The following is a 16,429-nucleotide window of genomic DNA, read 5'->3' as shown; positions in this document are numbered from 1 at the left end:
TTTCAGCTAATACAACGTCTTCCCTCTACCCAACTCTCTTGTTCCTAGGTTTCCAGAATGGAAGAACAGATGAATGGCTTGAAGATGTCAAATGAGAATCTTCAAAAACATGTAGAAGAGCTGTTGACCAAACTAAAAGAGGTATAGAAGACCACTTTAAAATTCTCTTTTATAAAATCGTCAAAGCATTTATGAGGCGGGGCGCCTGGGTGGCTCAGTCCGTTGAGCTTCCGACTTCGGCCCAGGTCACTATCTCACCGTCTGTGAGTTCGAGCCCCATGTCGGGCTCTGTGCTGACAGCTTAGAGCCTGGAGCCTGCTTTGGATTCTGTGTCTCCCTCTCTCTCTAACCCTCCCCCACTCATGCTCTGTCTCTCTCTGTCTCAAAAATAAAATAAAAAAACATTAAAAAAAATAAAAAAAAAAAGCATTTATGAGGCTGTTATTTTTAAAATGATTTCATGTTGTGAACTATTTCTGGCACCATAAAATGGCCAGGATACTGATATGATGTAGCTAGGTTAAAATAGCTAGACCCAGAAAAGGCAATCACGTAGTTTATCCAATATCCAATATATTGTTTGAAAATGAGTATGGTTAATTTTAGTATTTATGTATTACACTTTAAGATAAAAACATATTTTTGTTTTTAAGGTAGTTCACCTTTATCATGAAAATTGATGTTAATTTTTATCTCTTTGCAAATTGTATTTTTTATCTTAGTCTTTGATAAGCATTCTAAATTCAGTTCAGATGAGACTGCTGTATTTGGGTCTTTTTTGCAGGCCAAGGAACAGCAGGCCAGTATGGAAGAGAAATTCCACAATGAATTAAATGCTCACATAAAACTCTCTAATCTATACAAGGTAAATGCCCAGCCTCACATTTTAGTGTCCTACTGTTGCATTTTTGGATGTCAAATAACTTTGTAAGATTAAATTTTAGAGTGCTGCTGATGACTCCGAGGCAAAGAGCAATGAACTGACCCGAGCAGTAGATGAACTGCACAAACTTTTGAAAGAAGCTGGAGAAGGTAAGATTTAAATTATGGGGATTATTTTTGGTTTTAGCTAAAGGTGTTTTTTTTCTTTACATTTGTGTAGGTTGTTGGATTTGGAAGGCAATCTTATTAGAGACAAAATTTGGTATAGAAGAAAGATTCTTGGAGTGAGAAACTTTGAATTCTATTTTCAGCAGATATTTTCTATTTTGAAAATAGAGTTAGCTACTAGTTTTCTGTTTTTTTTTTCATCTTATAATCCTATATATGGTCTGATTTCTAAAGGAAATTTTTCTTCCATTTGTGAGACACTTACTTGATGAGTAGTTTGGGTATTCTCTTACTCCATAAATAAGCCTAACATTTCAGTTTGTAAATTGTGTCTTTTAGGGTCTTTGATTTTTTTATATTCTTCTTTGTAATGTAAGTTATTTTCGTATGATCTTTTTCCAGTCATTTTCTGTGTTCTAAAGATCAGAATAAAATCAAAGAGATACGTAGAGCCACTTCTTTACAATCCGAATTCCCTTATTTTCCCCTTAGATTGGAGACCTCCAAAGGAGAAGTAGATTCACCAGGCTAGGACATTTAAGGAATGTAGAGCAAGAGCTTTCAGAGGGTGACTGTCAACCATAGCCTGTCTACAATTTAATGTTGTCTACTGAAGGGAAAAATAATGACTATTCTGTTACATTTTATAAACTTCCAAGATTTTAATTGTATGTTTGGATATTGTCTTTAAAAATGTTTTTTAGCCAATAAAGCAATTCAAGATCATCTTCTAGAAGTGGAGGAATCTAAAGATCAAATGGAAAAAGAAATGCTTGAGAAAATAGGAAAGTTGGAGAAGGAATTAGAGAATGCAAATGACCTGCTTTCTGCCACAAAACGTAAAGGTATGGATTAATAGGTACTTAATAATGGCTTGAGTGAAGTGCTAGAACTTCCTACATAGTTCTTACTAATTTCCGCTAATAGTATTTCTTTATCATGTTGTGATAAAGGAAACTCCATTAGTTTATAGAATTAGAATTTTTTACTTTAAAATTAATATCTATCTGTATCTTTACTATATTGTCAAGTATAATTATCATTTGATCACACATAATTTATGTGTCAACTTCCAGAATATCTTTAACTATACTTAACTGCATGATTTTTAGAATTGGATTATGTCACCTGACAATTTGATACCCCATTGTAAAATCCACATAGGAATTTGTATGTAATGCTTCATAGGTGTCACATTTTACTCGTCTTGAAAAAACTGTTAGTGGCTTTAGTTTGAAATATTACAGAAATACACTAGATTCCTATGTCTTGGCACAGGAGCCATATTATCTGAAGAAGAACTTGCAGCCATGTCTCCTACTGCAGCAGCTGTAGCTAAGATAGTGAAGCCTGGCATGAAATTAACTGAGGTAAGAATGGTATTTAAATCTTACTGTTTTCCTTCAGCAAAAGGAAATTTGCTGAAATTTAATGCTGAGAAAAATTATTCTTAAAATCATCTGATGATTTCTTGGAACATTCCAAGAAAAGCTTTCTTGGTTTCTGGTTCTTATAACATAGTAAATAAACATTAACGTCTTATGTAAGTGCTAACACATGTTCATTATGAGGCGGTATCAATTACAGGTATATACTTCTGTTGTTATGCTCAGATTTGAAACAATCCCTCTTCTCCTTTCAGCTGTATAATGCTTATGTGGAAACTCAGGATCAGTTGCTTTTGGAGAAACTAGAGAATAAAAGAATTAATAAATATCTAGATGAAATAGTGAAAGAAGTTGAGGCTAAAGCACCAATTTTGAAACGCCAGCGTGAGGAGTATGAACGTGCACAGAAAGCTGTGGCAAGTTTATCTGTTAAGCTTGAACAAGCTATGAAGGTTGGTTCCATTCTTAAATTTTAGCTGTGGGAAAAATATAGATGACACATGATTTACTAGGTAATTCTTTCCTAGAATTAAAGTGTTTGAGTTGGGAAAGGCTGATCGTGCTTTTTTAGCAATAGAGTAATTCTACTTTATTAAACACCTGTAGTAATGAAATGTTCTATTCTTACTCTGCTAAAATTATGGGAGCCTTTTATATTTTTTAAGACATTAGAGATGTTTTCTGTAGGATTCTCTAGTGGATGATGAATAGCCAAATCCCGCTGGGCTTCTCTTCAAATTAAAATAACAGTCTCTTTGTAATAGAACTCTTTTAAATTTGTCACAGTCATTCCTTGTCAGTCAGGTTCTAATATTCTGTCTAGAAATGGTAACATTGTTTGACCATAGAGAAGAACTCCTTTTTTTATAACATTTTATAATTTGGCAAATATTTATGTACATTATTTTGTTAACTGTTCTTTGCCAATTGGAAGTACCAAGGAAATTCACAAATATCTTCCCTTTTAAGGTTCCTTTTTATTAGATAATGATTAAAAAACTTTCTGATAATTTTGCTTTTAGGGTACAACTATTAATATTACTGAGAAGTAGTCAAAGTTTATTAAACAAATTTTATTGAGAAAATTCAGTTAAATCCATTTGTATCTGCTGTTCTAAACTGATCAGTTTCTTTTTTTTTTTTTTCCTGGAGATTAGTATAAATAAATAAGGTCCTTAATTCAAACTTAAAATTTTGTTGCTGTTACTATTACAGTTTAGTTGTCAGTTTAAATCAGGGTATATTATATTTAATGGTTTCTTTCTCCTGGGTTATATGACATCTGTCAGTCTTGCCTTGACAGAATATTGGCATTTAAAATCTGCACACACACACACACACCCCCAGCCCCATTGTTTGAAAAGAAGTCCCTTGGATATAATTACATCATCTTGAGTTTCTCACTGTTGAGAGTGTTTTGCCTGGAGCTTATTGTCTGAAGAGGATAGTGAAGTAGAGGGGCAGATGTTCATTGTGGAAAAAACCTATTTGTTTTTCACTAATGTGCAGGTATAACAATAAAAATCCTTTACATACTTTTTTAAAACTAGTTAAAGAATTTATAGATAATTTCTGTATCTTCTTTATAGTAGAATCTTTTGTCCATAACCAATATCATGTGTCCTCCAGTCTAGATTCTGTGATGTTCATTTGTTAGATACTTAAGAGTTTTATAACCAAATTGCTTCTTCCTTGGCATCGTAGTTAATCCCATTTTAAACTCAGCAGATTTGTATCATTGCCATCTCATGAGTATTTGCCTTCTTCATTTTGTCACATACTTGTTTCTACAGAAAATGGTTTATGCATACCTTTAGGGCAGTGCATTCAGGTACTTGAAACCACAGGATAAATATGAGCCATCTTTCATTTGGATAGTATTTAAAACATTATTATGTAAAAAAAAAACTCATCAAGAGGCAAAATTTGTATGGATTTGAGATAAAGCATAAGATTTCAACAAATTTTGTGCTATTTTCAGGCTCCTTAAAATTATGCCCCTAAATCCCTAGTGATATTGTGATGCGAAACTTAGCAAGGCACTGCTTATACTATTTTTTTTAACAGCCTTGAAACATTGGCTATTGCTTCTTTAGAATTAATTCCTGATGCCTTTTTTATACAAGTCTTATGCATCCCTTACCCAACATTTTTTACTTTTGATATGTATTTGCAGATAAGCAACGTATTAATGATTAGCATTATAATGCAGTCCTTTGTTTTCATCTTAGTAACACAGCTTTTGAGAGTATTTGTGTGATGTTATTTGATATACACTATTAATTTCATGTGGCTGTATAATTGTAATTTACGGTTAATTCGGAGTGGCAAATTCTCCATTGTTTGCATTAGCATAATGATAAGCAGTACTTGAGGTATTAAGAAGTGTATGTGTTCATATTTGTAGAGAAGTAACTGTTTAGAAACTACTATTTTATACAGAAGTAGTTGAGCACTGTGTATTTTTATTGTTCATATAACTACTTTATTGGTATAGATCTTAGAAGGGAATACAGAATTTTCATTAAAATTTATGTTTTAAAGGAGATCCAACGATTGCAGGAGGACACTGATAAAGCTAACAAACATTCATCTGTGCTTGAAAGAGACAATCAAAGAATGGAAATACAAATAAAAGATCTTTCACAACAGGTTAGAATTTTTTGTTTCTTTTCTCTTTTTTTTTCTGTATAGACTGCCCAGTAGTGATCAAATCTGCAGGTATCTAAGATAGAACTACTGCATCTGAAGTTCTCATCAGTTAGGGATACTACTCTAACAGAATTATAGGCTAGTCATTGTTTTTTTGTTTTTTCATCACCCTTCCCATTTATATTTTAAGTACTTGATAAATTTTCAAATTGCAAGTACCGATTGTAATAAATGAAATAATTCAAGGATAAGTAAAAGTTTCTGCCTCCTACTCAAGTCCCAGAATATAACCAGTGCTAACAGACTAGTTCTTTCACGTCTTTTTTCATTATATGCAGACACATGTGAACATTCATGAACATGTATAAGCATTCTTTGTTTTTTGTTTTTTGTTTTTTTTATTTATTTTGAGAGAGCACAAGTATGAGCATGGGAGGGGTAGAGAGAGGGAGAGAGAGAATCCCAAGCAGGCTCTGCATTGTCAGTGCAGGGCTTGAACTCAGTGAACTGTAAGACTAGGACCTGAGTCTGAGTCAGAATCAGAAGTTGGATGCTTAACTGACTGAGCCAACCAGGTGCGTCCCCCCCCCCCCCCCCGCCCCACCTCTTGTTTTTATTGAAATAAAACCATGCTATATGCATTACTCTGGAACTTTTTTTTCCAACTGAGTAAGTCAAGAATGTAGATCTATCTTGTTCATATATTTTATCCTCAATTTTATGTGTAGGTTTACGCACATACATGAAAACCTCATATGAATGGAATTAAAATCTATTTTTCATGCTGTCCTTCTTCCGCACCATACAATATATACATAAGCATGCAAGTGCAAGCATACACACACACAGGTATATATTTCTTTGTGTTTTATTTGGCCACTGTTTTACAAAAATGGGACCATCCTTCTAGAATTGTGAATTGGTGATTTAAAAAAAACAACAGCTTTCATTGACACTTTTATAGAAATGAAAAATAGTTTTTCCCATTAAAATTTAAGTTTTAATATCTAAAACAATCTTGATATTAAGATAATTTAATATTGATGGCTTTCATAAAGTAATATTTTCATTTGAAAATTTTTATTCTAAACATTTCCAGAATCAAAGTCAATGCTATTTGATAATATATTAAAATTTTGTTTTTAGATTAGAGTGCTTTTGATGGAACTTGAGGAAGCAAGGGGTAATCATGTAATTCGTGATGAGGAAGTGAGCTCCGCTGATATAAGTAGTTCATCTGAAGTAATATCACAGCATCTAGTGTCTTATAGAAATATTGAAGAACTTCAACAGCAAAATCAACGTCTCTTAGTGGCCCTTAGGGAACTTGGGGAAACCAGAGAAAGAGAGGAACAAGAAACAACTTCATCCAAGTAAGCAACTGATGACCTCAGTTTGTTTAGCAAAAATATTTATTAAAAAGTTCTTATGTGTCCCTAATAGTGTTGTAAACTGGGAATATGATGACTTAACGGAAAAAAAAACTGAGCAACAATGCAAAAAAAATTTTTTTTTACTCTTAGGGATCTCAATTTGTGGATGAGATTGATGGTAAGATAGAGTAAGGTATATAAATAAGTAGGATAATTTTAGTCCCGTGTGTTCAGTGCTGTAATGGCTAGAAGTCTGTCTTTGAGAGTGTAGAGGTGGAGGACCTAGCCTTGGTTTAAGGAAACAGACCAGGCTTCATGGAGAAGGTAATGTAGGAATTACTCAAGCAGAGTAACGAATTTTTTCCAAAAATGTGTTCGGTGCCAGAGAAAGAGCAGTGGCTAAGAAGACTGAGATTTGGACTGAGTGGAATTGGTTTGATTTTTGCAAACAGATTTTTCAGGTGACATTGGTGAGTACCTGAGTACTGTATGGTGGAGGTTTTTAAAGTGGTTCTTAAGATACCAGCAGAAGAAGGAAAGGATAAGAGAGACAAAACATTATGCTTAATGATAGATGGTAAAATGCTTATTAACTTATAGTTTATTGAAATACAGTAGAATTTATAGTAGATATTATAACTCAATCTCAGTCATGTGAAATAGACTGATTTCTTTTCCTACAGAATCACTGAGCTGCAGCTAAAACTTGAGAATGCCCTCACTGAATTAGAACAACTCCGGGAGTCACGACAACATCAAATGCAGCTTGTTGATTCTATAGTTCGTCAGCGTGATATGTACCGTATTTTGTTGTCACAAACAACAGGAGTTGCCATTCCTTTACAAGGTAGGTTTTTACATATTATCCTAAAAAATTCCAAGTAATTTTGGGAAATATTTTTTAAATGTATATTATAGAATAGATTTTGCAACATAAGCAGTGTTTACTGATGGTAGCTTCAAATTTATCTACTATATGTGATTGACATGACACATTGTCATGACATCACCAATCCTAAAACATATAATCGTTTTAGGTATGACTAAGAAAGAAGAAATTCTGACCATTGTTGACAAGTGTGCATCTTAGAATCCATGAATTACTTACTATATTTGTCTATTTTTAAGTATAGTTGACATACAATATACTATTAATTTCAGGTGTACCTCATAATGATTTGACATTTCCATACAACATGAAATGACTCCCACATTCTATAAGTCTAGTTACCTTCTGTCACCATACAGAGTTAACTCACTATCACTGACCATATTCCCATACTATACATTACATCTCCATGACCTTTTAGTTATGTCTTGTTTCACCATTTCATTTGCAAATATTGTCTCTAACCAGAAACTGAAAGTGATCATGGTAGATTGTTCATTAATTAGATTCCTTCTTTCATAATCTCTGTAATCTTACTGTTTCATTTAAATAAGTCGAGCTTGTTTATTTTGGCAATGCCCTATGTACAAAGAGATGTTACATTATTACTTTTACATTTCTGAAGCTTCAAGTTTAGATGATATTTCTCTTGCATCAACTCCGAAACGTTCAAGTACATCACAGACTGCTTCCACTCCTGCTCCGGTACCTGTAATTGAGTCAGCAGAGGCTATAGAAGCAAAGGCTGCTCTTAAACAGGTAAGAACACACCATGACACTTTTATCTTGTTTAGAATCTTTGAGAACACAGGTGGTCATCTTTTAATAATTTCATCAATATTTAGTTGCAGGAAATTTTTGAGAATTACAAAAAAGAAAAGGCAGATAATGAAAAAATACAAAATGAGCAGCTTGAGAAACTTCAGGATCAAATTACAGATTTGCGATCACAAAACACCAAAATATCTACACAACTAGATTTTGCTTCTAAACGGTAAGTTTTCTTTTATTCATAAGTTAATAGTCTTAGTAAAAATAGTCTGAACTTCAATATTCAGTTGAATCCAGTTCAAGGATTAGTTTGCAAAAGTTTACTCATTTGTGGACTATAATCCAGGGCTGTAGGGGTTCATTTTTGAATATTGATTAATGATTCTCTTCGGCATTTCCTAAGTAGGCCAGGTAGTTTTTTAATAAGTTGAAATTGATGTGAAGAATGTTGCTGGTTTTCCTTCCTGAGATTGAACAATCTACTGTTTCTATAGGACTTAATTATTTCATAAATGCATAAGAGGATGAGAAGAATGTGAGCAAATTTTATTCAGCCTTTTCTAGGTAGAAGAGAAGCAAGCACTAGACAGTTAATTTTGAGAAAATTCACTTTCTTGGTCATTTATAAAAGTAATAGTAAACCTCATTTTATAGTTTTAGTAGGTCTGTCAAATACTTGTTAGTTTAGTAAGTTAGAATGAAATGTATTTCTGTATACTACATGATAAAACTAGGTTTTTGTAAGCATATGGCAGGTTGTTTCCTCCATACAGTCCCAACAGTTTGATACCCCAGATAAAAGCACCTTTTTTCCCCTATGTTGATAACTGTAGCCAGCCATTTGTAGGCTTTCAAGCACATAATAGAAAGAATTATAGAGGAAAAAAGGATCTCCAAAACTCCAACCATGCATAAATAAATTGTGTTCTGTATCGTGGTGGGTGTTTCATGTATCAACATTATATTGGTGCTATTTTGAATGTGATCAAAATTCTTAGCTTAAAAAGAATCAAAATCTAGCTTAAAACGTTAATTCAGCATGAAATGAGAACTTAAAGTTTACTTAGAATTTGAATTTAACTGTTAAATTTGGAGTTGAAGGTTTTACATTATTACACAAGGTACTTTTTTTCATATTGTTAATTGTGTGAAATTAGTCTGTTGTAAAGTTCTTCAAGGAATAAGCTAGGATTCAGTATTTCAGTTGCTAATGGAATTCTTTTCTCTCACATAAGCTATGAAATGTTACAAGATAATGTTGAAGGATATCGTCGAGAAATAACATCCCTACATGAGAGAAATCAGAAACTTACTGCAACAACTCAAAAGCAGGAACAGATTATCAATACAATGACGCAAGATTTGAGAGGAGCAAATGAAAAGCTGGCTGTTGCAGAAGTGAGACAATTTCCCTCATCTGATTTGCATTGTAAATTGCATTTGGCATGTGTTCTTTAGTTATTACTTTGATTCCACTGGTTGATAAGATACAGGTGTTTGAGAGGTTTATGGATTTCAAGTCTACTTATTTATTAGAGTGTACGTGCGCTCAGGGGAGGGGCAGAGAGAGGGAGAAAGAGAATCCCGAGCAGGCTCCATGCTGCCAGCATAGAGCCCCATATGGGGCTCGAACCCACAAACTGAGATTATGACTCAAGCTGAAACCAAGAGTCACACGCCCAACTGACTGATACCCGGCTCCCTGATTTCAAATCCTTATTAGCATAGTTTCTGAATACCTAGTTGTGCATCAGTTTAGTGATTATTTCTATCAAAACTAAATGGGGAAAGAAATTTGTTTTTCTGGACTAAGATTTCTTTACAGGTCTTCCATTTCATACTAAATTTGTAAATCACTGTTTCTCTAACAGACAAATGAATATTTCATTCATTCTTGCTCATTTGTGACAAAAATATAAAAATCTTATTAGCATTAAATTATATTTCTGAATTTCAACATGAATACAAATATCTACTAGAAATTGGCAGTACTTTCAACTGTACTGGATTCTTGATGATGAATTTCTATTTAATGTTTTACTGTTCTGTAAAGTTGTCTCACAACTTTCTGATCATTGTGAGCTAGGTGCACTTGTCCCCCATTTTACCGGTTGAGAAACAGACTCAAAACTTAATGATTTCCTGTTTGAGATAGTCGTGAGAGATGGGTTGGTTGGGACTTATACCTAGGTTTTCTAATTGTGTTGGCTACATCCCTTCATTTTTATGTTTCCACTCATTTGTGGGGAATGGACAGCATCACTTTTTCAAACTGGGAGAGTAAGTTTTATGATTGCTCATTTATGATTTATGATGTAGTTCTGAATACTTTGAGGATATTTGTTTTCAGAGCACCCTTCCAAATCTCCTGAGACTCAGAGTGTACTCTTCATGAGGCAGAAAAAATGGAAATAAATCCGTCATCATTCTCAAACCAGATACTTAGAAACCAAGCTTTGATTCTAAAACTTGCATAATTTAATAATATATAGGTATGAAGGTAGCAAAATTTTGCAATTTTGTTTTACTCTGATGTTTTAGATTTTTTTGTTGGCTGTTTCAAAGTCTGATTTGTTAAGAGCAGAGAAATCATTAAGTATTTGTGGTAATTGCAAGATTTTTTCCTTTGGTCTATTGATATTCCCATAATTTTTGCTTCATATTTTAACACCTGAAAATTAAGAGTTATAAATTCTTATGTAATGAAGAAATGTCCTCGTCTCTAATTAGCATTAAGAAATAACAATGAGGGGGGTGCCTGAGTGGCTCAGTCGGTTGAGCAGCCGACTTCGGCTCGGGTCATGATCTCATGGTCCGTGGGTTCGAGCCCCGCGTCGGAGTCTGTGCTGACAGCTCAGAGCCTGGAGCCTGTTTCAGATTCTGTCTCCCTCTCTCTGACCCTCCCCTGTTCATGCTCTGTCTCTCTCTGTCTCAAAAATAAATAAACGTTTAAAAAAAAAAATTAAAAAAAAAAAGAAATAACAATGAGGGATCTTTTAAATTTTTTCTTTTACTTGTATTTACCTCAAGGTAAGAGCAGAAAACTTGAAAAAGGAAAAGGAGATGCTTAAATTGTCCGAAGTCCGCCTTTCTCAACAAAGAGAGTCTTTGTTAGCCGAACAAAGAGGGCAAAACTTGCTGCTGACTAATCTGCAAACAATTCAGGTAACCAAAAAAAAAAAAAAAAAAAACCTGTAGAAAAAAATGTTCTAGTTAAATAAGTAGTTTTAACATTGCATCCTCTCAGGTTCTTAATTAGAATATTTTTCTGTCACTTTTGTCATGCATTATATAAATAAAACCTTGAAAGAGAACTGATTGAAACCATGCATTTAGCAGTTTTCATCCTCAAATCTATATTTACAGAGTCCTGTGCAGTTGAGTTGTTTATAAGATTAAATTTTTGTTTTTATTTTTTATTTTAAAACTTCAGGAGGTCTGAATGACTATTGCAATATGTCTCTTTTCCTTTATTAAGTAGATATTTTAATACAAAAAATGTCAGAAGACTTTTTTGGTAAATGTTCTAGATTTTAATTTCTTCATGTAGAAATGGGTTGTAATGCTCTATAGCCTTTCATTTTCTCTGTATTACTTTTTTAATTTCTTTCTTAAGCATAACCAAAAAATCTTTTTTTACCGTAGGGAATATTAGAGCGATCTGAAACGGAAACCAAACAAAGGCTTAGTGGCCAGATAGAAAAACTGGAACATGAGATATCTCATCTAAAGAAGAAGTTGGAAAATGAGGTGGAACAAAGGCATACACTTACTAGAAATCTAGATGTGAGTCTGTTAGTGTTATGAATTTCTATAGATTGTTTATTTCTGGAAATGAAGCTGGTATGTAGGTACACTGCCATTTCCTGTTGAAGCATGGTTTTGTAGAAACTGTTAGTTTTCCTTGCCTCCTTGTGTGCCTAATAATTTTTGGTTGGGTGCTATATATTTTGAGTTTTATCCTATTGGGTGCTGGATATTTTTATATTCCTATAAATCCCGTGTTTTTTTCTGGGATGCAGCAATTGAAAATAATTTGCTTCTCTTGAGGGTTGCTTTTTATGATTTTTTAGGCAGGTCCAAAGCAGTGCTCAGTCTGTAACTAATTATTCCCCACTATTGAGGCAAGACTTTCCTGTATACTAGTCCCAGTGTCCAGTGAATTATGAGTTTTTTCATTCTGGCTGCTGGTAATTGGCATTATTCTTGACTCTCTGTGAACACCAGACACTCTTCACTCAGTCTCTTTGGATGATTCTTAAGCCTGTCGGGTAATTTCACATGTATGTACTGATGACTATTTTGTTGAATATTCAACAGGGATCCTCTGCAAATCTCTTGCGTACTCTATCAGTGCAGCTCTCTGTGATAGTCTATCTTAGGAATTAGGAACTAATTTAGTCTTCCTGTACTCTCATTTATGTGTTCTCAGTTCAAGGAGTCTGCTTGCTTCTGCCTTATTTCCCTTTCCCTCTGTCAAAGCCTAAACACACAGGAAGCTAGGGAAATTACAGGGCTTGCTTCTTTTGTTTCCTGTCTCAGGTATCATAGTTCTTTTTTTCAGTTATTTCAGATGGGAGGATGTATCTGATTTCTGTTACTCTATCTTGGCCAGAGTTTAAAGTGTTTTAAAATGATAAAGTGAACCTCTAGTTGCTTACCTGAAAGATAGTGTTTGTAGGGCTAATGTATCTTTTCTTCTTAGGTTCAACTTTTGGATACAAAAAGACAACTGGATACTGAGACAAATCTTCATCATAACACAAAAGAACTATTAAAAAATGCTCAAAAGGAAATTGCTACATTAAAACAGCACCTCAGTAATATGGAAGTTCAGCTTACTTCTCAGTCCTCACAGAGAACTGGCAAAGGTAAATACACTAATAAATAAGTAAAGTGATAACAAAGTACTTTTTGAGGCTCATAACATACCCTGTAAATAAATAACCTATGTTCTTTTTGGATAATAGTAAAAGGAAAAAAAAAAAACCTTTTACTCTTCATATAGAAAAGCTGTTTTAGGCTTAAATTAATAAATTTGCAGACTCAGAAGACTGGAAATAGTTCTGCATGGCACCTGACCCGTTTTCCAGTTGTTGAAACCATTTATTGATACTTGTAAAATGTTCCTTTTGAGGAGGATTAATACTTAAATCTTTAACTCTCCCTTGTTGAATCTGTAGTAAGGGTCACTTGCAGAAATAATTCATTTGTTTGGTCTCTTTTATTTATTTTTTTTTTTTTTAATTAATTTTTTTTTTTTTAATTTTTTTTTTTTTTCAACGTTTATTTATTTTTGGGACAGAGAGAGACAGAGCATGAACGGGGGAGGGGCAGAGAGAGAGGGAGACACAGAATCGGAAACAGGCTCCAGGCTCTGAGCCATCAGCCCAGAGCCTGACGCGGGGCTCGAACTCACAGACCGCGAGATCGTGACCTGGCTGAAGTCGGACGCTTAACCGACTGCGCCACCCAGGCGCCCCTGTTTGGTCTCTTTTAGAGTAGTATTCATAATCATTGCTCATTGATAGCCTTAGGTAAAAGATTTGTTTCATTAGATCTTGCTTCTTTTTGTGAATGTACCATTTCAAATGCAAAGCCTTTGGTCCAGGTAATCTTAAGAACATAATATATGTACATGGGTAAATATATGATACATAAGTGGATGTGTAATTATCCAATAATAGTCCATATTGATACATCACATGATAAGAAAACATCCTTTTTAATCTGTAGTTTCTTCCTTTTCCATGGATTTTAGAATGAAAATTGGACTAAATAATTTAAGATTTAGTGTTTTAGAGTAAACAGTGTTAAAAAAGTAAATTAGTAACCTGGTAATACCTTCAAGTAGCTTCCTCAATTTAGCTCAAATGTTTATTCTTCTCTTTTAAATATCTTCATTGTAATATTTGTAATGGCAGATTTCAAATATTTGATTTTTTGAAGAAATAATATTCTGGAGAAATACCTGTTTTTATTTTGGTATTTAGTGTGTGTTCAAATATACTTTCAAGATAAGTACTTTTACATTTGAGCCTTAATCCTAATTTCACAAACTCTCTGATAACAGCCATTTAAAATGTTAGTTTTAAGAGAGCTCTTAAATCTTTTAGGTCAGCCTAGCAACAAAGAAGATGTGGATGATCTTCTGAGTCAGCTAAGGCAAGCAGAAGAGCAGGTGAATGATTTGAAGGAGAGACTCAAAACAAGTACTAGTAATGTGGAACAGTATCGAGCAATGGTTACTAGTTTAGAAGAATCTCTTAACAAGGAAAAACAGGTATATTCAATTTTAAATTTAATTTGAATGCACTTTTTTTTTTAATGTTTATTTATTTTTGAGAGGGAGATAAGAGTATGAGCAGGGAAGGGAGAGAGAGGCGGAGGGGAGACACAGAATCTGAAGCAGGCTCCAGGCCCTGAGCTGTCAGCACAGAGCCCAACATGGAGCTCGAACTCACAAACCATGAGATCATGACCTCAGCCCAAGTTGGACGCTTAACCAACTGAGCCACCCAGATGCCTCTTAACTTTTTTTTTTAAATAAAAGCCTGCTGTGTGTAAGTACTATAGTAAATATGAGTTTGACGGATATCATTGTGTTTACCTTTTAAATCTGAAAAATACTTCAGTCTAATAAGCCAGATAAAACAAAACACACAAAATTCAAAACTGATTAGCATTGATAGATATTTTTTTTAAGTTTTTTTTTTTTAATCTTTATTTATTTTTGAGAGAGAAGAAAGAGAGAGAGCAAGGAGGGGCAGAGAGAGAGGGAGACACAGAATCAGAAGCAGGCTCCAGGCTCCAAGCTGTCAGCACAGAGCCTGACATGGGGCTCGAACCCATGAACTGTGAGATCATGACCTGAGCTGAAGTCGGATGCTTAACTGACTGAGCCACCAGGCACCCTGATAGATTTTTTTTTTTAAATACAAAGCAAATGTTAATTTTAGTACTTGTGAAGTTTAGATTTAGAGAAACTAATTGTATAATTTTAGATGTGTATAATTTTTGTATTCTATTACCTGGATGGTGGTAAAGGTGACAGAAGAAGTACGTAAGAATATTGAAGTTCGTTTAAAAGAGTCAGCTGAGTTTCAGACACAGTTGGAAAAGAAGTTGATGGAAGTAGAGAAGGAAAAACAGGAACTTCAGGATGATAAGAGAAAAGCCATAGAAAGTATGGAACAACAGGTAAATTAGATTATTAGCCATATCAATCTTTGTGTGTGTGTGTGTGTGTGTGTAAGGATTTGTATTAAGTAGCTTATTAGTTACCATCCAGTTCATTTCAACTGATACTGAATGGACACATAACAATTTTAGTTGTATGTTTTACACTGCTTTGTAGGTCCCTATGTGTTTCCTTTTGAGTATTTTAGACTATTTTATGGTAGTAGATATCAGTGCTGTTTTTTATAAGCCTCTCTGCCTGAGCATTAACTTTTGCAGATGTTAGTAAGGAGTGAACATAAGCCTGTGAAATTTGTGCAGTATTACCTCAAGTTATCTTTTAAATTTAGTAAGTCTGTTTGGGCCAGTAGGATTTTAAAAATTTGTCTTTAAAATAACCCTGGTTATTTTATTAATTATTACAATAATTGTCTTGCAGTTAACCCTGGTTTTAATTAATGTTCTTCTGATTTAGTTATCCGAGTTAAAGAAAACACTTAACAGCGTTCAGAATGAAGTACAAGAAGCTCTTCAGAGAGCAAGCACAGCTTTGAGTAATGAACAGCAAGCCAGACGTGACTGTCAGGAACAAGTAAGTGTTGATCATGTAGCCAGTTATTGAGAAATGAGGTTTGATCCTAGGGAGCAGTTCTTGGAGTATCTTACTGCATCTTGAGGATTGGTAAACCGTACAGAAATACAGTTATTTTCACCATTGTGGAACTTGCACTAAGATCAGCTGAAAAGTGTATGTGAAGACTAAAAGCAAATAGTGCAATAACCGTTAACAAAGCAACCTTGACAAATGGGGAAAAATATAAAAGTACCAGTAATAGTAAAACTGAAATAGAATGGGAAGACGTGTAATGTTCTCATCTTTGAGTGGTATATGAATAGTCATTTGATTATAGTTCTTTATTGCTTATATATATGGTACGTACATGTGTGAAGATTACATTAGAAGTGGAATACAGGGGAAAATACTTCAAAGGTGAATTAGACAAAAATTATCCTTGGCTTATTGCCAAACAGTGTAACATTGCAAATTAAAATAAAAGAATGTATCAATAATTCAATATTCAAATAAATTATTCTTATTTCCTTTTGTTTACTTTAAGTTTGTGTTT

The 16,429-nt window shown here is 33.8% G+C and overlaps 1 protein-coding gene across 2 annotated transcripts in view; it reads left to right on the top strand.

Moving 5' to 3' along the window:
* Positions 1–16,429, top strand: part of TPR (translocated promoter region, nuclear basket protein) — a 66,329-nt gene that overhangs the window by 9,438 nt on the left and 40,462 nt on the right. For both annotated transcript variants that reach the window (XM_025921147.2, XM_086693078.1), the window contains 18 exons: positions 49–141; positions 785–865; positions 945–1,032; positions 1,755–1,895; positions 2,329–2,420; positions 2,693–2,890; positions 4,983–5,090; positions 6,237–6,463; positions 7,147–7,310; positions 7,978–8,111; positions 8,198–8,346; positions 9,359–9,521; positions 11,154–11,288; positions 11,769–11,909; positions 12,829–12,994; positions 14,240–14,406; positions 15,171–15,323; positions 15,778–15,894. In XM_025921147.2, coding sequence (XP_025776932.2) covers positions 49–141; positions 785–865; positions 945–1,032; positions 1,755–1,895; positions 2,329–2,420; positions 2,693–2,890; positions 4,983–5,090; positions 6,237–6,463; positions 7,147–7,310; positions 7,978–8,111; positions 8,198–8,346; positions 9,359–9,521; positions 11,154–11,288; positions 11,769–11,909; positions 12,829–12,994; positions 14,240–14,406; positions 15,171–15,323; positions 15,778–15,894 — 2,517 coding nt within the window. The remainder of the gene's footprint in view (positions 1–48; positions 142–784; positions 866–944; positions 1,033–1,754; positions 1,896–2,328; positions 2,421–2,692; positions 2,891–4,982; positions 5,091–6,236; positions 6,464–7,146; positions 7,311–7,977; positions 8,112–8,197; positions 8,347–9,358; positions 9,522–11,153; positions 11,289–11,768; positions 11,910–12,828; positions 12,995–14,239; positions 14,407–15,170; positions 15,324–15,777; positions 15,895–16,429) is intronic.

Source organism: Puma concolor, chromosome E4 (assembly GCF_028749965.1).
Source record: "Puma concolor isolate L17-30 chromosome E4, mPumCon1.1.hap2, whole genome shotgun sequence".
In the NCBI taxonomy this organism is placed as follows: domain Eukaryota; kingdom Metazoa; phylum Chordata; class Mammalia; order Carnivora; family Felidae; genus Puma; species Puma concolor.
The sequence above is the reverse complement of the archived record's forward strand: the minus strand, read 5'-3'. Positions and strand labels throughout refer to the sequence as shown.